Below are 23,954 nucleotides of genomic sequence, written 5' to 3' on the forward strand. Positions count from 1 at the left end.
TCCAACGTATTTTTAATTCATTTTTACTTTCATTGTACTTGCTGAGAACAATAATTGATCTTTATAATGAGGAATATGTTTTTTAATCTAGATGAAAATCTGTAAAATGAACGAGCTGATAAAAGGTAAGGCAACATATCTCTAAATGAGCAATCAAATTAAATCAAATAACCCTTCTGCACACCACCCCAGGCGCCATTTGTCAGCAAGACAATGCACGACCGCATGTTGCTGCACGAAGACGTGCCTTCTACGTGTCAGAGGATGTCAGCGTTTTGCCCCGGGGCGCCGTATCACCAGACTTGTCGCCAATCTAAAATGTGTGGGATATGGTGGAACGACGGGTGCAGCACTGTGACCCAATGCCAAACACCACAGATGAATTTTGGAACCAGGTGAATGCAGCATGGCTGCCTCGACCACAGGACGCAGTTCCCACTTTACACGGGTCGATGCCTTGGAATATGTTGTCAGGGCCCATAGCGGATCCTGTGCCTGGTAGGCAATAGGACGCATGCTGATCCACGGTGACTGAAATTCTAATCATTTCTGCTGAACATACTAATCTTCGTGTCCTGCGAATACGAGCGTTACAAAAATGTTAACTTAAATGCTGTTCCATTATAAGTCGTCTGTGAAACGGCGTACGTCGACAGCGTATCTTGCCATCATCTTCAGGTAACGAATGTAGGCTGAGCGTCTTCGCTACATAGAACCTTCTTTACAATCTTACCGGTTGTAGGGAAGCAGCCTACTCACGTCGTAGTAAATTCACAGCAGTCTTTCCATTGTGTGCCAGCCAGTCCGTTGTAACTAGCTCTGACGTCATAAATGTTGCGCAATACTTTAAAAATCAAATAAATAACCTGAAATGTTTCTAGCATGTCAGGAGTAATACTAAATTAATATGTGTTGAATATCAGTTCGATAACTTTAACCATTTTCGAAATTTTGACGTTTTTCTGTAAAAATCATTGGCGCAACAGAAAAGAGCTAGAAACGTAAAAATTTATATTTAGATTCCTCTTTCATAATAATTTAATAAAAACAGTACTTTGGATTTCACAAATTAAGATTTTAGTGGAAATTCATGATTTTCTGGTTTTCATCTTAAAACTTAAGGAAGCAAGATAGATTAAGTAGGCTAATAAATAAGGCTAGGATGTTTATATTTAAGTAGAATGGAGATCCGCTATCGCCACAAGGATGTGAGAAGTTTCATTTGAATACCTATAAAACTATAGCGATAGCGTATCTCCAAAGGACCAGTTCAGAGCTCGTCTACTGCGTGCTGTGTAGTTAAATTAATTCTCTCGCCCAAAATATTTAACTTAGCCACGTCAAAATTTTATTATCAATACTTACCTGTGTGCTGAATGCACATTTAAATTAAGAGCTTCATTGGCCGTCAGCAAGAGAAGCTATGATTTATTAGATAACTTAAAGTGGTGCATTAGTAGCCCAGCGGCTAGTCGGGAGAGCCGATTTGATCGGGCTTTCCCTTAGCCGTCCGCACCGCGGCTTTATATATAAGAACGCTGCGCGAGGAAGCAAGGCCCCAGTTCTCTCCAGACACTGAATAGCACGTCATCTGTGTCGGGAGTCGCGTCGCGTCGGTATCATTGCTACAAACCGCCTCGGATGCCGTATTAAGTTACTCGAGATACGCGTAACCATGAAAGCATTTTCGAGTGAAGTGTTAATTCTGGGTTGACTTTAAGTATCGATCTTCAGTTTGCGTACTGTCGTATTTTCACGTGCCGCCGCGGGACAAACATTCTACCATTATTTAGCGTGGCGTTTGGTGAACCTAATCATCAAATTTTGGCGAGCATTCTTTTAAATATTTAATTTGGACAGTTATAGTGACCTCAGCGCATTAGACTCTGAACTGCTCTGTTAGTTAGATTGTGTGGATTCTTTTATTTTCATCTGTGACTTTCAGAATACAGAACGTTTTTTCACGACCGTTTTTGATTAGAAATCCCAGACAGTCTCCTAATTCCTCAGAGCTATAAGCTGTAACTATAAGTGTATTCTCAGATGAAGTGGGCACTAGGAACTCTAATTACAGGCTTCACGTTTTGCTAATCACTTTCTGGTTGCCAATATTGTAGTTAGAAAGCCAGTGTTGAGAACGGCAAAAGACAGCATAAATAACATTCTAAATAATAGGAACATTTAAGAACAATAATTCCACCCGCCGCCGCACATATGGTTAATCGGCCGGGAAATGCAGTGTTTCTACATTCAAACATTAATATAACAATTAATTCTACCCGCCGCCCCACACGGTCCCCACTCATTTCCCCAAAATCTGCGGTTGCAGAAGACTGCGTAGTTACTGGGGACCCAGTAAAATATGTACGATCGGAGATGCTACGACAGAACTCGTCGTTTTGGGATTGTGTTGTAATGGAGGCGTTGAGATACGAGTGGCCGATGGCCTGATAAACTGGAATGTTGGCTTCGCTCTCAGTAGAGCGGGGGACCCGGCGACCAGCCAGTTCACGTGGGCAGAGGGTGACTTCCGCGCCGGGCAGGGGAGCCAGAAACTCCGAGCAACCGGAATTCGTGCCCAGAATTTTGCAATCGCATTTCCCCCACCACTCCATCCGGCGCTTTGTGAAATTACGTAGAGAAGTGGTGAGGAGCGATAACAGTATAAAAGAGACGCGATCGGGTGAAGATGCTCAATCTACGGGTATCACACGCATATCCATATCCACATCTCTAGTGCCTCCAATCTTTTTTCATCTTCCTTCCTCAATGTCCAGGTCTCCGCACCATATAGCGCAACGGTCCAGATGTAACATTTGGCAAGTCGTTTCCTCAGATCTTTGTTTAGTGTTCAACAAAATAATTTCTGTTTCGCCTTGAATCCTTATTTTGCCACTACAATTCTTTTCCTAATTTCTGATGAGCAATACATATCATCCATTATTACACTTCCCAAGTCACTGACGTTATTCACTTGCTCTATTTCCTCTGCCCCTATTTTCATACGTCATTTTCTCCCCTTTCCTCCAGTTACCATGCTTTTCGTTTTCTTCTTGTTAATCTTCATTTCATATTCTTCTGATTTTGTGTTTAGATCATCTAACATTTGTTCCATCTTTCTTTCATTCTCTGCTATCACAACCATGTCGTCTGCAAATCTTATACACTCCCCACTCTCCGACCTCCTTTACAAACTCCTCTCCTTCCATCAAAACTTTCACTAATAATTTCCTCCAAATATGTATTGAACAGTGTTGGTGATAAATAGCAACCTTGTCTTACACTTTTTCTCTGTTCAGTTTCTTCACTCATCACATCTCCTATTCTCACTCTTGCTCTCTGGTTCAAATATAAGTTTCTAATTAGCCGTCTATCTTTGCACTCAACTCCATGTTTCCTTAGGATTTCCATTAGTTTGCCCTTTCAGACATGGTCAAAAGCCTTCTCAAGATCAATGAACACAACATACACCTTCCTTTTCTTTTCCATGTACCTCTCCCCTACCAGTCTCAGTACCCCCAGCGCATCTCTACTTCCCACTCTTCGTCTGAAACCAAATTGTTCATCTCCTATTACGCAAATCAGCTTTCCATATAGCCTTCTGTTGAGCGTCTTCAGCAAGACTTTGTCTGCATGCGATATTATGCTCACTGTTCTATGTTCCTCACACTTTTTGCTGTTGTTTTTCTTTGCTATATGTATTAAGATAGTTTCTGTAAAATCCTATACAAAGATGTACCATAAAGTCATCGTTAGTATTTCACGTCTTTCCGTTCAATTTTAAACATGATTTCTCCTGAATGAGATATTCACTCTGCAGCGGAGTGTGCACAGATATGAAACTTCCTGGAAGATTAAAACTGTGTGCCGGACCGAGACTCAAACTCGGGACCTTTGCCTTTCGCGGGCAAGTGCTCTACCAACTGAGCTACCCAAGCACCACTCACGCCCCGTTCCCACAGCTTTACTTCTGCCAGTAAGTCGTCTCCTACCTTCCAAACCTCACAGAAGCTCTCCTGCAAACCTTGCAGAACTAGCACTCCTGAAAGAAAGGATATTGCGGAGACATGGCTTAGCCACAGCCTGAGGGATTTATCCAGAATGAGATTTTCACTCTGCAGCGGAGTGTGCGCTGATATGAAACTTCCTGAAGATTCCTGGGTAGCTCAGTTGGTAGAGCACTTGCCCGCGAACGGCAAAGGTCCTGAGTTCGAGTCCCGGTCTGGCATACAGTTTTAATCTGCCAGGAAGTTACATGGTTTCTCCTGCTTCATTGCTCCACGAACGTCGCGTCGGATAATGTTGTGGAAGCTGCACAATATTTGACGAGACATGAATTACGGAGAGACAAATATCCTTCCATCCGCTTCCACGTACTGGAGCTCCATCCTTAAAGAAGCAGTCGGAATTCGTATAAGTAAGGGCATGATCCATAGAGACACGGGATTTCAACTCAGCAAGGCATGGGAACCAGCACTGCCGGTACTGCGGCATCGTCGGCCACAGAGAAACGAATCCGAATCAACACAGACGGAGAATCAATGTCCGCAAACACTTAAACTGGGCACCAACACTGTGCCCATGCGCGCTGGGTCGCTATTTGCGGCCGGGCTTTCCCTCGTCGCGAATGCGAAGACCTTGACCGCAAAACAGTGGAGGCAGACTTCTCGAAAGCCGATTTCTCCAGTTACGGTTACACGGCTGTGGGACGCCTGACGCTCTAGTATTGGTCTCAACAGGCCCGTGAAACGCTGACTCTCGATTTTACGAAAACGATTGAGCGACATTCGCTAGGTATAAGCTTGTTCTACAGTTGTGCGAACTGTGAACAACGTCGGTGACCCATTGGGTCGTGTTCTTTCCTTGTACGTTGGAAATGGAAATGCCGTGTGGCTAGGGCCTCCCGTCGGTTAGACCGTTCGCCTGGTGCAAGTATTTCGATTTGACGCCACTTTGACGCCTTGCGTGTCGTTGGGGGATGAAATGATGATGATAAGGACAACACAACACCCAGTCCCTGAGCGGAGAAAATCTCCGACCGAGCCGGGAATCGAACCCGGACCGTTAGGTATGACATTCCAGCGCGCTGACCACTCAGCTACCAGGCGCGGACCATTTGTACGTTACCAGAGATGGACCGAGAGTCACTTGGAAGCTCGGAGCTCCTGTCGCCTGTACAACTTGCTTCGCCTTCAGGTCGACATGGCGGCGTTTCCAGCCGCTGCATGTGTTGTACCTCGCCCAGACGCAGCCAGATGCAGCGGCGCGACCTTCTGCGACCAGCGGCGTGCGAATGCAAACGAACAGAAAGCCTGGGCCCCGGGCAGGCCCCACCGGCTGTAAGGCGCTTAGCGCTGCTTCATCCGCCCGCACCTCCCCGCACCACGCCGCGAAAATCCCCTGCCTGAGCCGCGCGTAGCTTCCGCTGAGTCGCGCTGCGCTGTTTGTGTTTCGCCTCGTCCGGCAAGATATCGCTAAAATATTATGCGCCTCATCCTCGTATTTATGCGTCTGTCAGATTTGTATTAAAAAGATTTGGCGATTTGCAAAAGTAATCCCACTCAGTAACTTGACAGTTTTCACATACGAAAAATAAAATTTTCTAGCTTCGCCAACCGGTTCGCGCATTATTTGAGAGTCTGTTACGCTACTTCTTGCCTGTTGGTAATTAAGAAACCTTACCAAAATATTTCGTACCAGTTTCACAATTAGGAAACGACCCGACACTATGTATTCGACTATTAAAGTGATTTCCTTCGACAACATAGACTCTTGTTTATCTTAAATGAAGTGATTTTCTAGTAGAGGCCTCACTGTTTTTTGTAAGTAAACTCATTATTTTTTTACTTAGCAGTTATCTAATTCAACCTTCCCAGGAATTTTGAAGCTAAATGACAATAAAAATCGTTCCTCTTCTCTCATGGTATTTTTCACACATCACAGTGGGCAAAGAACAACTCCTGATGGCGTCCCTGGTAGGAGATTCGCACCATAAGGGGAGGTACGGGTATTATTGTCACACACATGAAATCGATATGTAAAATGGGTTCAAATCGTTCAAATGGCTCTGAGCACTATGGGACTTAACTTCTGAGGTCATCAGTCCCCTAGAACTCAGATCTTCTTAAACCTAAGTAACCTAAGGACATAACACACATCCATGCCCGAGGGAGGATTCGAACCTGCGACCACAGCAGTCGCGCTGTTCCGGACTGAACCTCCTAGAACTGCTCGGCCACCGCGGACGGTTATAAAATTGAAAAAGGTGCAAACATTATGCGGGTTTTGTCATACTACTAGTATATATAACACGTATACGTATTTGAATAGAAATATGCATGGCATAGTTAACGAGTTAAAATCAAATAGTTACTCTCCATTCCTACTGTCGTCGTTCCAAACTCACATTATCGACGACACGACAAGTTGCTTCTCACGCAGACAGAAGTATGACGTATAACAAACTGTACCCATAACAATTTTTACTGTGATGTAGTCTGACAATATTCAAGAGAGCAAAATTAGCTAAATACTAAATAATGAATTAGAGTGCTTACGTCAAAATAAAAAGCCGGCCGGAGTGGCCGAGCGGTTCTAGGCGCTACAGACTGGATCCGCGCTGCTGTTACGGCCGCAGGTTCGAATCCTGCCTCGGGCATGGATGTGTGTGATGTCCTTAGGTTAGTTAGGTTTAAGTCGTTCTAAGTTCTAGTGGACTGATAACCTCAGAAGTTAAATCCCATAGTGCTCAGAGTCATTTGAACCAAAATAAAAAACACGCTACAGGAAAGTGATTTCCTTCAAGACGTTTGAGAAAGTAATCATCAGTGGTTGTATTTTTCTCATTTATTTTCCGCTCACATCGACGTGTCTTGACTAAATCTAAATTTTACTGTCGCTTTTGTTCCCGGCACTGAATTCCGTTCTTGCTTTAAGTTTTCATTACTGCACGCTATTGAACTTTCGTGTTACAGGAGAGTGCTGAAAACTAAATGTGTAGTTCGTACAACTAATGTAGAGGTATTTAGTCGAATACGGGAGAATAAACACTCACGGTACAACATGACTGAAAGAAGGGTTCATGCTGAGTCATCAAGGAATTTTCAGTTGCTGATGGAGGGAGTGTGGGGCGAGGGAAGGATCAAAATACGAGGCTGTGAACAAATAGTTGCCACTATTTAAGTTCCAACCCTCATATTAGAGCAAGAGCAATGTAGAACATAGGTTACATTAGTTTGGCGTAGAAAGATTAGCGTCAATAAACACTCACGGTACAACATGACTGAAAGAAGTCATCAAGGAATTTTCAGTTGCCGATGGAGGGAGTGTGTGGCGAGGGAAGGATCAAAATACGAGGCTGTGAACAAATAGTTGCCGCTATTTAAAGTTCGAACCCTCGTATAACAGCAAGAGCAAAGTAGAACATAGGTTACATTAGTTTGGCGTAGAAAGATTAACGTCAAGGTCCGCATCAAATCAAAATTCTGAATTAAGACCACAAAAACGTCTGTGAAAGTTTTGTGAACTCATGATTTGATGAGGCTTCTCCTACCCCAGCCAGGCTTATCACATAGTTCCAAGCACGACTACTCATCCCACTCTCCGTTCCCCCTATCCGCAAAACCAAAACTCTTCATTATAGTTAACCTTTCATTCTACACTAATGTGACAAGTGTCATGGGACAGCGATATGCACATGCGCAGTGTGAGGTAACGGGCGAGTTGTGGCAGACTGAAAATGTTCTAAGTACGGAGTTGGCGTGGCCGCGCTGGGGCCTCTCGGCGGGCAGCGACTTCTCGGTGGCCGCGTGGTGTCTAACGTTAGCCGGGGTGCAGGCCGACCGCGTGGCTGGTGACGCTGCGTCAATGGAGACATGGCGGGCGTGCCAAAGATGGCGGACTTTGTAAAACCTTAATGGCAGACAATTCACAGTTCAGATAGAAATTAATAGTAGCCAGATGAATCATGATACTTCAAAAAGAAACATGTACATTACCATTATTTGCACGACGATTCTGATGGTGTAATCAGATTTTCAATATCTTTAATAGTTTAAAGTTTTGTATCAGACGATAAATCATGTAAGTGACACCCAGCAACGAATTTCCAAAATCTAAACGGTTCATCCGATTTTGTCGATCGATGGGTCTGTAGAAAGCTATTAGTGTAAACCTGAATTGATAAAAAATTACAGGCATGTAACTTGAATAGCACATGAGTTATTGGAGGTCAAAGTGGCGTATTACTATCGATCGCGTCAGGCCATAAGTATTCCACAGTTAGACGAAAAAACGATAGTAGCATGCTTATAAATATTTATTTATCTATGTCTTTGTTTGCATCCGATATATACTATTCATGAAGAAATTGGTTAATTATTTACAGTGTTTTAGGAAGCACAGAGACATTAGGCTACTAACTTACTTCTCTTCTACTCCTTTCATATACAAGGTGAGTCACCTAACGTTACCGCTGGATATGTTTCGCAAACCACACCAAACACTGACGAACCGATTCCACAGACCGAACGTGAGGATAGGGGCTAGGGTAATTGTTTAATACAAACCATACAAAGTTCACGAAAGTATGTTTTTTAACACAAACCTACGTTTTTTTAAAATGGAACCCCGTTAGTTTTATTAGCACATCTGAACATATAAACAAATACGTAATCAGTGCCGTTTGTTGCATTGTAAAATGTTAATTACATCCGGAGATATTGTAACCTAAAGTTGACGCTTGAGTACCACTCCTCCGCTGTTCGATCGTGCGTATCGGAGAGCACCGAATTACGTAGGGATCCAAAGGGAACGGTGATGGACCTTAGGTACAGAAGTATGTGGTATCAGCATGACGGTGCACCTGCACATTCCGCAATTAACACTAGGCTGACCCTCGACAGGATGTTCGACGGCCGTTTCATAGGACGTGGATGACGCATAAATTGGCCAGCCCGTTCTCCTGATCTTACACCTCTGGACTTCTTTCTGTGGAGTAAGTTAAAGGAGAATGTGTACCGTCATGTGCCTACAACCACAGAGGATATGAAAGAACGTATTGGGGCAGCCTGCGGCGACATTACACCCGATGTACTGCGGCGTGTACGACATTCATTACGCCAGAGATTGCAATTGTGTGCAGCAAATGATGGCCACCACATTGAACATCTATTGGCCTTATATGTCGGGACACATTCTATTCCACTCCGTAATTGAAAACGGAAACCACGTGTGTACGTGTACCTCACCCCTCATGGTAATGTACATGTGCGTCAATGAAAAAGACCAATGAAAAGGTGTTACCATGTCGACGTAATGTGCTGTTACAGTCTCTTCTGTACCTAAGGTCCATCACCGTTCCCTTTGGTTCCCTACGTAATTCGGTGCTCTCCGATACACACGATCGAACAGCGGAGGAGTGGTACTCAAGCGTCAACTTTAGGTTACAATATCTCCGAATGTAATTTAATATTTTACAATGCAACAAACGTCAATGATTACGTATTTGTTTATATGTTCAGATGTGCTAACAAAACTAACGGAGTTCCATTTAAAAAAACGTAGGTTTGTGTTAAAAAACATACTTCCGTGCATTTTTTTATGGTTTGTATTAACCAATTACACTAGCCCCTCTCCTCACGTTCGGTCTGTGGAATCGATTCGTCATTATTTGATGTGGTTTACGAAATATATCCAGCGGTAATGTTAGGTGACTCACCCTGTATATTTATTTAATTTGTTGATGTATTTAATAATGTGTGTTAGAGCGTGTTTATGGTCCAGCTGTACGAATATTTATTTAATTTAAAGTTATTTAAATGTAAATCCAGTATTTCGAATGTGTTTCATTATGTTTGTGGGTGTGCGTTGGCTTGGAGACAAGGCAGGAGTGCTCTAGCCAATCACAGCGATCGTTCCAAAAAGGACACGTGTAGAGACTGTATGGATGTGGGGGAGGAGCATCGTTTTGAGGGAGGACAGGGAGTTCTAAACACTATGGGAGAGGACACGAGAGAGTCCTGGATAGTACGGCGCGACGGACGCACAGTCGCGGGAAAGACTGGGAGAGTGAAGCAGTTCGCCCGTGGTCGCAGGAGATAGAAATATTTCGTAGTGCCGACTTGTGCACTTGTGAGGTTTCCGTGGCTTCTGCAGTGAAGACGTAGTACGCGTTTAGAAGTGAATATCTCGTGAGCTATGTTGTTGTTCATAACTAATTACATGAAATAGGAACCTACTGTTTCTCTGTTATTCAACTTATATTTTATTTAATTACTGGACCATCGACACCAATAAGTGTTTTACAATAATAACGGGCATTCTTAAAGGTACTTCTGCTATCATACCCATCATTTGAAGTCGTTAAAATAGTACCTGCAGAATTTATGTAATTGCAATCTTTAATTTATATAAATTCTATATAACATTCAAAATTCGCAGTTGCCGAGTGATAGGAACCTTCGACCATTCAAATCATGTGTATATTCATATTGTATAGTATAGACTCAGCAGTATTTGACTTGTAATGCGGCAACTTCGTATCTCAGCCCCCAGACAACGAAATCAGCCAAAACTTTCGAAATTTCAACTCTGAGTCTGAGTGTATGTAGTTGAGGGCCATCACATCAAATCATTTTATTAAAAAACCCGCAGCAGATGTTGGTAGTATCGGGTACACAGTGAATAATAGGGCAGTGCATTGACGAAGCTGTCATTTGTATTCAGGTGGTTCATGTGAAAAGTTTCCCCGTGTGATTATGGCCGCACGAAGAGAATTGACAGACCTTGAACGCGAAATGATAGTTGGAACTAGACGTATGGGACATTCTATTGCGCAAATCTCTAGGTAATTCCATACTTCAAGATCCACAGAGCCAAGAGTGTGCCGAGGATACCAAATTTCGCGCATTACCTCTCACCACGGACAACGCAGAGGCCGACGGGCTTCACGTAACGACCGAGAGCAGGAAAATTTGCGTAAAGTTGACAGTTCTCACAGACAAGCAACACTGCTTGACATAACCACGAAAATCAGTGTGCGACGTACAACGAAAGCATTGTGTAGGATAGTGCGGCGAAATTTGGCGTTAAGGATTTATGGCAGAAAATGACCACCGGGAGTGCCTTTGGCAACAGCACAAGATCGCCTGCAGTGCATTACTGGGCTGGTGACCATATCGCTTGAAACCTGGATGATTGTAAAACCGTGGCCTGGTCAGATTAGTCCCAAATTGAGTTGATAAGAGCTGATGGTATAGGGTTTGAGAATGGCACAGTTTCCACCAAGCATGGACCCAGTTATCAACAAAGCACCGCGCAAGCTGGTGTTGGCTCCATAGCGGTGTGGGCTATGTTTATATTCAATGGACTGGGCCCTCTGGTCTAACTGAACAAGTCATTGACTGAAAATGGTTATGTTCTCCTACTTAGAGTCCATATGTCGCTGTTCATGAACTTCATGTTACCAAATAACGATGGAAGTTTAGTGGATGACAACGCGCCAGGTCAACGGGCCGCAATTGTTCGCAACTGATTTGAAGAACAGTCTAGAGAATTCCAGTGAATGATACCACCACCCAAATCGCCTGACTTGAATACCATCGAAAATCTATGGAACATAATGGAGAGGTCACTTCATACACAACACCTTGTACCGGCAACACTTTCGCAAATATGGACGGCAAAAGAGGCAGCATAGCTCAATATTTCTGCAAGAGACTTCCAACGACTTGTTGAGTCGATGCCCTGTCATGTTGCTGCACTACGCCGGGCAAAAGGAGGTCCATCACGATTTTAATGGATACCCTATGACTGTCACCTCAGCGTGCAACAACTATTTCCAGATAAATTACAAATAAACGCTGAAAACAAAATATAGAATGAACTTGAGAATTTAACGTCCCTTCGGGAACGAGGTCATCAGAGAGAGAGCTCAAGCTATTTAGGGAAATTGCAAGCTCCTAAAAAAAATCCGGAATTTATTTTGTCTTGAGGATAAGGACTGCCGCAATATCTCTGCTTCTCAATTACAAAAAGAAAGAAGAATGTAACACGTTATAACTGATCGACAATACGTTATCCTGATGGACGAGAGGTACCATTTTGAGGATGAAGCACCGATATAACACCTGCCGGCCTGAAACTCGTCATTCGCGTTAGCTACAAGCCACAGAATCGATTGAACACATGGAGAATGAGTAGGCCATAGACGGATATGTCTGTCGTGTCCACTAAATGGGATAAAGGATAGAGAGAACGGCGAGTAAAAATTTTTGAATGATTGTTTGACGCTTGTTAAGATTTTCCGATGCTAGTCTGTTAGATATACATAAAAAGTCTTGTATATTCGGGTTTGCGTCAGAGATTAAGTAATGTTAAATATTTATTTGTTATAATGCAGCCTCTTACCTGTAACTGAAATACATAGTGTGTTTATTCGACGCTATTTTGTCGAAAACTGACATTTTGAGAACCATGGTTGTAGCAGTCTAGGATTTTATTGTTGAAACAGCAACCAGTCACAAGAATGGTTTAACAAAGTAAATTTGGATCAAACCATAACTGGTTTCAGATCTTTTTAAAATTCATTGTCAGTTGGTTGTCACACGTTTAATTTTGTTTTCTTCTAGGGCCATCGTTTTGTGTCCGTTATTGGTTTGCTGCACTACGGTGGACAGAAAGTTTTTTGTCACTATTTGGTAATGTGTACGATGGATTTATTTGTTATATGTTGCAAAGTATTTATGAAAAGGTTTTAGGTTATTAAAATGTAAAATGTGTTGATAACGTATGTAGTGTACGCATCTGCGTGACGAAATCGCCCTGCACTTTTGATCTGAATTTCGAAATTATCGCATTTTTGGATGTTCACTATGCGAGTGCTTTTGAGTTCCTTGAAAAACAACTCACCCCACGTCATTCCTTGTTTGATGGCAGCGCACGCGATAAACGTTTACAAAGCGTGGTCTAGTTTCAGTTAGTAATATAAACAACGGTATCAAAGCTCTTACAGTCATAACTGTCTTCCATTTCGATACACAAATTTTAAATTTAGCTCAAAAGTGGCTGCAACGTTCTTCTGTAATGCCGCAAAAGTGAGGCGCTCTGCGACTTAACCCTCGGTCTCGGGGACAAATGCGACAAACGCGAAAGAAATACCACAGCTCGGAAGCTAATATGTGCATTGACGTACGTTAATGGTGTCACATTGGCACCAAATTTGACCACAAATCTTACAAGCGCCACCGGATGCATGTCACACGATGGGAAGGTCGTGACTTTCACTCTTATCCACATTTGATCCCTTCTTTTGACGAATTTGCGATGCAGATGTGAACCGCGACCCCCAGGACTTAAATCACACGGTTTTCTTAAGGGTGGTTAAGGAAAACATGTCAAATAGGCCGCCACTGAGAACAGACTTGAAGAGGCCTCTGGGGTTGCATAAAGTGCGTCAGTGAAACAGCCCGTTCCCTTACGGCGTTGATTCCCACACATTAAGCTGTCGAAAAGGGCAGTTTGCAGTGCAGTGAGTAACAGGACGACGTTCTTGACAGGCTTCAGCACTGCCCCCACCCCCTGGGCTTTTAAAACCTACCCTAAGGACATTGAGGAGTTTCAACACCATTGTACGAGGTGCATTCAAGTTCTAAGGCCTCCGATTTTTTTTCTTATTAACTACTCACCCGAAGTCGATGAAACTGGCGTTACTTCTCGACGTAATCGCCCTGCAGACGTACACATTTTTCACAACGCTGACGTCATGATTCCATGGCAGCGACGAAGGCTTCTTTAGGAGTCTGTTTTGACCACTGGAAAATCGCTGAGGCAATAGCAGCACGGCTGGTGAATGTGAGGCCACGGAGAGTGTCTTCCAGTGTTGGAAAAAGCCAAAAGTCACTAGGAGCCAGGTCAGGTGAGTAGGGAGCATGAGGAATCACTTCAATGTTGTTATCACGAAGAAACTGTTGCGTAACGTTCGCTCGATGTGTGGGTGCGTTGTCTTGGTGAAACAGCACACGCGCAGCCCTTCCCGGACGTTTTTGTTGCAGTGTAGGAAGGAATTTGTTCTTCAAAACATTTTCGTTGGATGCACCTGTTACCGTAGTGCCCTTTGGGACGCAATGGGTAAGGATTACGCCCACGCTGTCCCAGAACATGGACACCATCATTTTGGTGGCGGTGATTCTGTGTGCTTCCATTGAGCTGACTGCCGCTTTGTTTCTGGATTGAAAAATGGCATCCACGTCTCTTCCATTGTCACAACCGACGAAAAGAAAGTCCCATTGATGCTGTCGTTGCGCGTCAACATTGCTTGGCAACATGCCACACGGGCAGCCATGTGGTCGTCCGTCAGCATTCGTGGCACCCACCTAGATGACACTTTTCGCATTTTTATGTCGTCATGCAGGATTGCGTGCACAGAACCCACAGAAATGCCATCTCTGGAGGTGATCTGTTAAACAGTTATTCGGCGATCCCCCAAAACAATTCTCTCCACTTTCTCGATCATGTCGTCAGACCAGCTTGTGCGAGCCCGAGGTTGTTTCGGTTTGTTGTCACACGATGTTCTGCCTTCATTAAACTGTCGCACCCACGAAAGCACTTTCGACACATCCATAACTCCATCACCACATGTCTCCTTCAACTGTCGATGAATTTCAATTGGTTTCACACCACGCAAACTCAGAAAACGAATGATTGCACGCTGTTCAAGTAAGGAAAACGTCGCCATTTTAAGTATTTAAAATAGTTCTCATTCTCGCCGCTGGCGGTAAAATTCCATCTGCCGTACGGTACTGTCATCTCTGGGACGTATCGACAATGAACATGACCTCATTTTGAAACAATGCGCATGCTTCTATCTCTTTCCAGTCCGGAGGAAAAAAATCGGAGGCCTTAGAACTTGAATGCACCTCGTAAACCGATCCCTCTGAAATGTCGTGCCACCGTAGTTTTTGCTCTGGTACACAAAGCAGAGCCACTATCGACTGTTCAAAGCCATTCGACAAAATTTGAACGTGGTACGAAGCAGCGAAGTGGTTTCATGCTTTTTCAGTGATTCTGTTTCATGCTCTCTCTGGTGTGATAACTGAGTGGGGAGGGGAGGGTGGGGTTCTCCATTGTCATATGCATGAATAGAACGGAAAAATGTCTGTGTAAGATCCCCCTCAGTGCAACATGCACACCTATGTTGAGCACTTTAAAAAAATGCTTCTCAGAAATTTTAGCACCGATCAGCCTCTTGGCTGCTCTAACGATTGACGGTTAGCAAACCCCTTCGACAACTATTAGGTGCTGTTTGCTACCTTCAGGCGCTATAACAGCTTCAATGCGGGTACTATTCGCAAAGTCGGCTCCGATCGGTGGTGAAGTGGAAACCACAGAGAAAATAAAAAATTTGCAACAGTTAGCTACACCTTCCAGTTACTTCCTACATAGCTGCCGCTTCGACTGAGAAATATGTCGTCGCGTTGTACCAACTTTCCAATACCCTTGTCATAGAAGGCAGCGGCGTTTGCTTTCTCACAATTCTCTGTGCTGATCTGCAGCTTGTTGCCTGTGCCAAAATGTTTTCATAGTCGGCGGTTGAACTGAGCAGAGCTTAAAGTCAGAGGGATCCAAGTTCGGGCTGTTTGGTGGGTAATCAAAACGCTTCCCATCCAAAACGCTGCAGGAGCGTCCTCATTCTCCCTGCAGTGTACGGCCGAGAATTTTCATGAAGAGTGAACCGTATGACAGCTGTGTTATGTGGGCAGCGTGACATCAGGCGAAATCTCTCACGGGCATTCATACTTGGTGGGATACACTGTTTTCTAGGCATCTTTACGTGTTAAGTGTTGGCTCAGAACTGAAAATAGTGATGTGAAGGGATCGATGGGCTTACTAGAGACAGTGTCCAACGCATCTATGCAAAGCTTCATCGGATTTTGAGCGCTGTTTTCATTTCTCGACCGATCAGACGTTACTTTCCGAATAGCTCTCGTGCAAAATTGATGTCGTAGTGTCAAAAATGTTCAAATGTGTGTGAAATCTTATGGGACTTAACTGCTAAGATCATCAGTCCCTAAGCTTACACACTATTTAACCGAAATTATCCTAAGGACAAACACACACACTCATTTCTGAGGGAGGACTCGAACCTCCGCCGGGACCAGCCGCACAGTATGACTGCAGCGCCTGAGACCGCTCGGCTAATCCCGCGCGGCGTCGTAGTATCCGACGTGTACATTTTTAAAGTGCTAAGTATAGGTGAGTGTGTGGCAGCTAGGGTGTTGCCGACCGGGGGTCTTAGAGGGAACGTTTTCCGTTCTATTCGCCCACATCATAACGCAGCACCCCCTCCCCACCCTCGGCACCCATCCTATGACCACGTCGCAGGGGGGCGGGAAACAGAAGCGCTGAAAAAGCATAAAACCACTTCACTGCCTCGGCCCACGTTCAGATTTCATCAAAAGGTTTTGAACGATCCCGAGCGGTTCTACCTTGTGGAGCAAAGCAAAAATTGCGGTCGCAGTACACTCCACAGTGTTCAGATAACGTCCACCGGATGCTTAGAGTGAGGATGGAAAGCCCAGGGGGCGACAACGGATTCGAAAGATGACAAGAACCTCGTCCTGTTGCTCACTGTACTGAAACAGTCGTTTTCGAGAGCAAAATGTGTGTGAGCGGTGACCTTTTTCTTCGTATTTGACGATACCTTGCTGTCTGAACCGTCACAACGCTGGAGAGTGACGTCGCAGGGTTCCATGCCTTTGCACCATTACAGAGGAATTAGAATTATATATTAATACCTTCAGTTGCTGAAGGGCGTTGATATACACTACTGGCCATTAAAATTGCTACACCACGAAGATGACGTGCTACAGCTAGGAACTTTAACCGACAGGAAGAAGATGCTGTGATATGCAAATGATTAGCTTTTCAGAGCACTCACACAAGGTTGGCGCCAGTGGCGACACCTACAACGTGCTGACATGAGGAAAGTTTCCAACCGATTTCTCATACACAAACAGCAGTTGACCGGCGTTTCCTGGTGAAACGTTGTTGTGATGCATCGTGTAAGGCGGAGAAATCCGTACCATCACGTTTCCGACTTTGATAAAGGTCGGATTGTAGACTATCGCGATTGCGGTTTATCGTATCGCGACATTGCTGCTCGCGTTGGTCGAGAACCAATGACTGTTAGCAGAATATGGAATCGGTGGGTTCAGGAGGGTAATACGGAACGCCGTGCTGGATCGCAACGGCCTCGTATCACTAGCAGTCGAGATAACAGGCATCTTATCCGCATGTCTGTAACCGATCGTGCAGCCACGTCTCGATCCCTGAGTGAACAGATGGGGACGTTTGCAAGACAACAACCATATGCACGAACAGTTCCACGACGTTTGCAGCTGCATGGACTATCAGCTAGGAGACCATGGCTGCGTTTACCCTTGACGCTGCATCATAGACCGGAGCGCCAGCGATGGTGTGCTCAACGACGAACCTGGGTGCACGAATGACAAAACGTCATTTTTTCGGATGAATCCAGTTTCTGTTTACAGCATCATGATGGTCGCATCCGTGTTTGGCGACATCGCGGTGAACGCTCACTGGAAGCGTGTATTCGTCATCGCCATACGGTGACGTGATGGTATGGGGTGCCATTGGTTACACGTCTCGGTCACCCCTTGTTCGCACTGACCGCACTTTGAACAGTGGACGTTACATTTCAGATGTGTTACGACCCGTGGCTCTACCCATCATTCGATCCCTGCGTAACCGTACGTTTCAAGAGGATAATGCACGACCGCATGTTGCAGGTCCTGTACGGGCCTTTCTGGATACAGGAAATGTTCGACTGCTGCCCTGGCCAGCACATTCTCCAAATCTCTCACCAACTGAAATCGCCTGGTCAATGGTGGCCGAGCAACTGGCTCGTCACAATACGCCAGTCACTACTCATGATGAACTGTGGTATCGTGTTGAAGCTGCATGGGCAGCTGTACCTGTACACGCCATCCAAGCTCTGTTTGACTCAATGCCCAGGCGTATCAAGGCCGTTATTACGGCCAGAGGTGGTTGTTCTGGGTACTGATTTCTCAGGATCTATGCACCCAAATTGTGTGAAAATGTAATCACATGTCAGTTCTAGTATAATATATTTGTCCAATGAATACCTGTTTATCATCTGCATTTCTTCTTGGTGTAGAAATTTTAATGGCCAGTAGTGTATATTAACAGGGACGGGTGAAAACGTGTGCCCCGACCGGGTCTCGGACCCTGGATCTGCTGCCTACATGGCAGACGCTCCATCCATCTGAGCCATCGAGGGCACAGAGGATAGTGCGACCGCAGGGACTATCTCGCGCAAGCCTCCCGCGAGACCCACATTCTCACCTTATATGTCCACACACTGCATTCGTAGTATCCCTACCCAGCACACTCATTACTCGTGGAAGACTTTCTTACCAAGTCCCGTAAGAGTTGGGGTAATATGTGTGCATCCGCACAGAAGAGGAAAGTCATGGTCGGTATTGCCAGAACTATATACTTATTCGGATATGGTGTCTGTTCTTTCAGACATGTCCGAAAGAACAGACACCATATCCATATAAGTATATTACAGAGGAAGATTTGTAACACCCCACCCATTGCTTGTCCGCTTTTTGCGTGTGTTCACCCCTGACAAACAACTTACAGAGAAATTGGGAGTGGAACTGTACGCAAAAATGGATAACGCTAGATTTAAATGTGGCCCTGTCACCCTAATTAATCTGCGGTGGTAGCGTTGACGATAAATCACACATGGTTTTACTTACAAACATGAACGATCACGAACACATAGGGTGTTCAGTGACATCAAACACATACACAAAAATAAAATAAAGCAAAACGGTGAATTCAGGATCAACTACTGAAAGGCTCAAATGTCCATTGTGCATTCCCAGTTCCAGAATGGCAATGCGACACCTCACACGTCCCATTACTTCAGAGTGGCTCCAGGAACACAGTTCCGATCGTCACCAAACTCCCCAGACATGGACATTATTGATTATATCCGGGATGCCTTACAACGTGCTGTTCAGAAGAGATCTCCACCTCCTCGGACTCTTAGGGATTTATGGAGATGGTTCAAATGGCTATGAGCACTATGGGACTCAACTGATGAGGTCATTAGTCCCCTAGAACTTAGAACTAGTTAAACCTAAGGACATCACAAACATCCATGCCCGAGGCAGGATTCGAACCTGCGACCGTAGCGGTCTTGCGGTTCCAGACTGCAGCGCCTTTAACCGCACGGCCACTCCGGCCGGCTCAACTACTGAAAGTAAAGGCTCTACTGAATCACAATACTTTTATTATAACCTTCAGATCAATGCTGAATAAAACACAATGAACAGTTTACAAATTATCGTCCTGACTGGCATTGGCAGTGAACTGTGTTAAAATTGGTCCAAAACGCGGTCTCTTATAACTTGGCTGACCGCCAAGTGTGAGCGGTGTGACATCGACACAAAAGGTAAAATACGAAGAACCACTACATCCCAAAGTGTCGCGAAACTTCTGTGGAAACAGCAATTGCACGTGATCCAACTATTTAACGTTACTCCTAACACAGGCCGAAGCGGGAGCGATCTCACCGTAATGTTCCTGTTGCAGCGGCGGTCTCCGACGGCGACGGCGCGGCTGTGCGGTTGGCGTGTGGCGTCTCGGAAAGTACACTCCTACACTACTCGGCCAACAGACCGCTGTCCATAAACTTCTCTATTTGCAACGATCTTCCCAGCAGCAAAGAGCTGGCTTGGCTAACGTACACAGAACGAAAGACCAAGATGGGACACGACTTGGCTAACCTCTTCTCAGTACGAGAGCTCAGAACGGAAGACCCTTACCGAGAGTCCAGCAAAATCGCTCTTCACCTTTGTTTTCTCCCCTCTACTTTTACCGAGCGAATCACTTCACTAGAAGCTGTCAAAATACCCAGTTTGCCAGTGCCGACCAATTCACGGCCTGGGAACAGAACTCTTTTCCACCATTCTTTTATTTCTACAAAATTTCACAAGTAAACACCGCCCTCCATGGCTGTGAAGAACCACAGCTGCGGGCAATAACACATTTACTGGAAGTTTTCTCCCAAGAGACCACTCGAGATTTTCCCGGCAAGATTCCCCGTCATAGCGAACACAGATTCTTGCATTGAAAGTTTGTTATTTGGAACTCCTGGCCTGCCCCACTCGAGTTACTCGAAAGCGTAAAATTAGTGGGACACAGGCGAGAGCACGCACAGGAAAGCCTGTCCAGCTATCCACTGCTCTGTTTTGGTAAACACTTGAACGCCTGCAACCGTACGTCCTTCAGAGGTTGGAGACTGCTGTGGCCTCTGTAAACGGATTACAGAAATCCCCAAGTTCACCATTCATACCGTTAGGCCGTGACCTTCGGGGGCTAGGCGGGGAAGTAGCCGAGCTCTGTCTCGCGTACTGCCTTTCCGCAAAATCTTATAATTACAAAATCGCGGAATTCTCGCGTGCCAATGCGTTTAAACATAGATTTCCTACACCGTTTCCTACACCGTAATTTAGAGTATTACTCCAACAAAACCTTAAGTGTCACGTTAAATGGATTCATGAAGGTGCAAGGCCGTTGTCACCTCACAGATTATTGGCAACTTAGAGCCAAATTTGAAACTTATACGTCCGAATGGGAGACAAGTACGGGGTCTGGAAAAAGTGATCCTTTAGTTGTGTTGCGCAGTGGTAATGCGGCACCGCCAGCTATTTACTGACTACATAACGTGTCAAGTGTCCGGCTAACCATTACTGCAGCAGCGCACTGTGTGTCGGGCAGGAGCGGAGCGCCGCTGTCGCTGGGCCAGTGGCACGAGGCGGTGGTGTCGCGGACGGGCCGGCTGGCGGTCCTCCAGGTGGACGACCGGCCGCCAACGCAGGCCACGGCGCCCGGCGCCTTCACGCAAATGACGCTGCCGCAGAACCTCTACATCGGCGGCGTGCCCAACTTCGACATGGTCTCGCCCAAGGTCAAGGTGCGCACCTCGTTCGTCGGCTGCATCCAGAAGGTGAGCATCGCCGCCACAAAGCTTGCTAGCGCTCCGTGACATCGCACATGCCATTTTTTTGACAAATTTGTGACACTATGATTGACCAGGATGCACATCATCTCACCCTCTACATAATGGGCCAATGTTGTTGTTGTTGTGGTCTTCAGTCCTGAGACTGGTCTGATGCAGCTCTCCATGCTACTCTATCCTGTGCAAACTTCTTCATCCCCCAGTACTTACTGCAACCAACATCCTTTTGAATCTGTTTAGTATATTCATCTCTAGGTCTCCCTCTGCGATTTGTACCCTCCACGCTGCCCTCCAATACTAAACTTGTTGATCCCCTGATGCCTCAGAACATGTGCTACCAACCGGTCCCTTCTTCTTGTCACGTTGTGCCACAAACTCCTCTTCTCCCCAATTCTGTTCAATACCTCCTCATTAGTTGTGTGATCTACCCTTCAGCATTCTTCTGTAGCACCACATTTCGAAAGCTTCTATTCTCCTCTTGTCCAAACTATTTATCGTCCATGTTTCACTTCCATACATGGCTACACTCCATACAAATACTTTCAGAAACGACTTCCTGACACTTAAATCTATACTTGATGTTAACAAATTTCTCTTCTTCAGAAACGCTTTCCTTTCCATTGCCAGTCTACATTTTATATCCTCACTACTTCGACCGTCATCAGTTATTTTGCTCCCCAGATAGCAAAACTCCTTTACTACTTTAAGTGTCTCATTTCCTAATCCAATTCCCTCAGCATCACCCGCCTTAATTCGACTACATTCCATTATCTTAGTTTTGCTTTTGTTGATGTTCATCTTATATCCTCCTTTCAAGACACTGTCCATTCCGTTCAACTGTTCTTCCAAGTTCTTTGTTGTCTTTGACAGAATTACAATGCCATCGGTGATCCTCAAAGTTTTTCTTTCTTCTCCATGGATTTTAATACCTAATCCGAATTTTTCCGTTGTTTCCTTTACTGCCTGCTCAATATACAGATTGAATAACATCGGGGGAGGCTACAACCCTGCCTCACTCCTTCCAAACCACTGCTTCCATTTCGTGCCCCTCGACTCTTATAACTGCCATCTGGTTTCCGTAAAAATTGTAAATAGCCTTTCGCTCCCTGTATTTTACCCCTGCCACCTTTAGAATTTGAAAGAGAGTATTCCAGTCAACATTGTCAACATCTTTCTCTTAGTCTACAAATGCTAGAAACGTAAGTTTGCCTTTCCTTAATCTTTCTTCTAAGATAAGTCGTAAGGTCAGTATTGCCTCACGTGTTCCAACATTTCTACGGAATCCAAACTGATCATCCCCGAGGTCGGCTTCTACCAGTTTTTCCATTCGTCTGTAAAGAATTCACGTTAGTATTTTGCAGCTGTGACTTATTAAACTAATAGTTCGGTAATTTTCACATCTGTCAACACCTGGGCCAATAGGACACTCAATAAAGTGAACACTGAGTATGGCAGGCAGATCTGAAGAACGCCTGCGAGTCGAACCGGGTGATCCACATCTACATCTACATTTATGTCCCGCAAGCCACCCAACGGTGTGTGGCGGAGGGCACTTTACGTGCCACTGTCATTACCTCCCTTTCCTGTTACAGTTGCATATGGTTCGCGGGAAGAACGACTGCCGGAAAGCCCCCGTGCGCGCTCGAATCTCCCTAACTTAACATTCGTGATCTCCTCGTGAAGTATGAGTAGGGGGAAGCAATATATTCGATACGTCATCCAGAAACGCACCCTCTCGAAACCTGGCGAGCAAGCTACACCGCGATGCAGAGCGCCTGTCTTGCAGAGTCTGCCACTTCAGTTTGCTAAATATCTCCGTAACGCTATCACGCTTATCAAATAACCCTGTGACGAACCGCGCCGCTCTTCTTTCTATCTTCTCTATCTGCTCTGTCAACCCGACCTGGTACGGATCCCACACTGATGAGCAATGCTCAAGTGTGGGTCGAACGAGTGTTTTGTAAGCCACCTCCTTTGTTGATGGACTACATTTTCTAAGGATTCTCCAAGTGAATCTCAACCTGGCACCCGCTTTACCAACAACTAATTTTATATGATCATTCCACTTCAAATCGTTCCGCACGCATACTCCCAGATACTTTACAGACGTAACAGCTACCAGTGTTTGTTCCGCTATCATATAATCATACAATAAAGGATCCTTATTTCAATGTATTCGCAATACATTACATTTGTCTATGCACCAAGTGCTTATCCGCTGCAGATGTTCCTGCATTTTGCTGCAATTTTCCAGTGTTGCAACTTCTCTGTATACTACAGCATCATCCGCGAAAAGCCGCATGGAACTTCCGACACTATCTACTAGGCCATTTATATATATTGTGAGAAGCAATGGTCCCATAACACTCCCATGTGGCACGCCAGAGGTTACTTTAACGTCTGTAGATGATGGGGAAAAGTCGTTCCTTTCACCTGCCACTAGTCCCTGCTGTTCATCATTAGCAACAATTTTGTATCACTGATGCAGTCCTTTGTCAGCCTTAGTGCCTTGTTTCGTTGTGCACCGTTTCTGTTTACCGATTTTCTTTTTATTAGTAGTACTGTTGTTAGTGAGTTATTTAATGAGGCAATGGTCACAAGAATTAAGAATTTCATCGATATGATGAAAATATGTTATGATTTGCCGGCCGCGGTGGCCGTGCGGTTCTGGCGCTGCAGTCCGGACCCGCGGGACTGCTACGGTCGCAGGTTCGAATCCTGCCTCGGGCATGAGCGTGTGTGATGTCCTTAGGTTAGTTAGGTTTAAGTAGTTCTAAGTTCTAGGGGACTTATGACCTAAGATGTTGAGTCCCATAGTGCTCAGAGCCATTTGAACCATTTCTTTGTTATGATTTAATGTATTTGTGTGTCTGGAACG

At 45.0% G+C, this 23,954-nt stretch overlaps 1 protein-coding gene across 1 annotated transcript in view; it reads left to right on the forward strand.

The window, feature by feature from the left end:
• LOC124799174 (pikachurin-like) overlaps window positions 1–23,954 on the forward strand; it is a 944,586-nt gene that overhangs the window by 875,831 nt on the left and 44,801 nt on the right. Inside the window, exon 10 of the mRNA XM_047262711.1 lies at window positions 20,836–21,064. Coding sequence (XP_047118667.1) covers window positions 20,836–21,064 — 229 coding nt within the window. The remainder of the gene's footprint in view (window positions 1–20,835; window positions 21,065–23,954) is intronic.

Source organism: Schistocerca piceifrons, chromosome 5, assembly GCF_021461385.2.
Source record: "Schistocerca piceifrons isolate TAMUIC-IGC-003096 chromosome 5, iqSchPice1.1, whole genome shotgun sequence".
NCBI classification, from domain to species: domain Eukaryota; kingdom Metazoa; phylum Arthropoda; class Insecta; order Orthoptera; family Acrididae; genus Schistocerca; species Schistocerca piceifrons.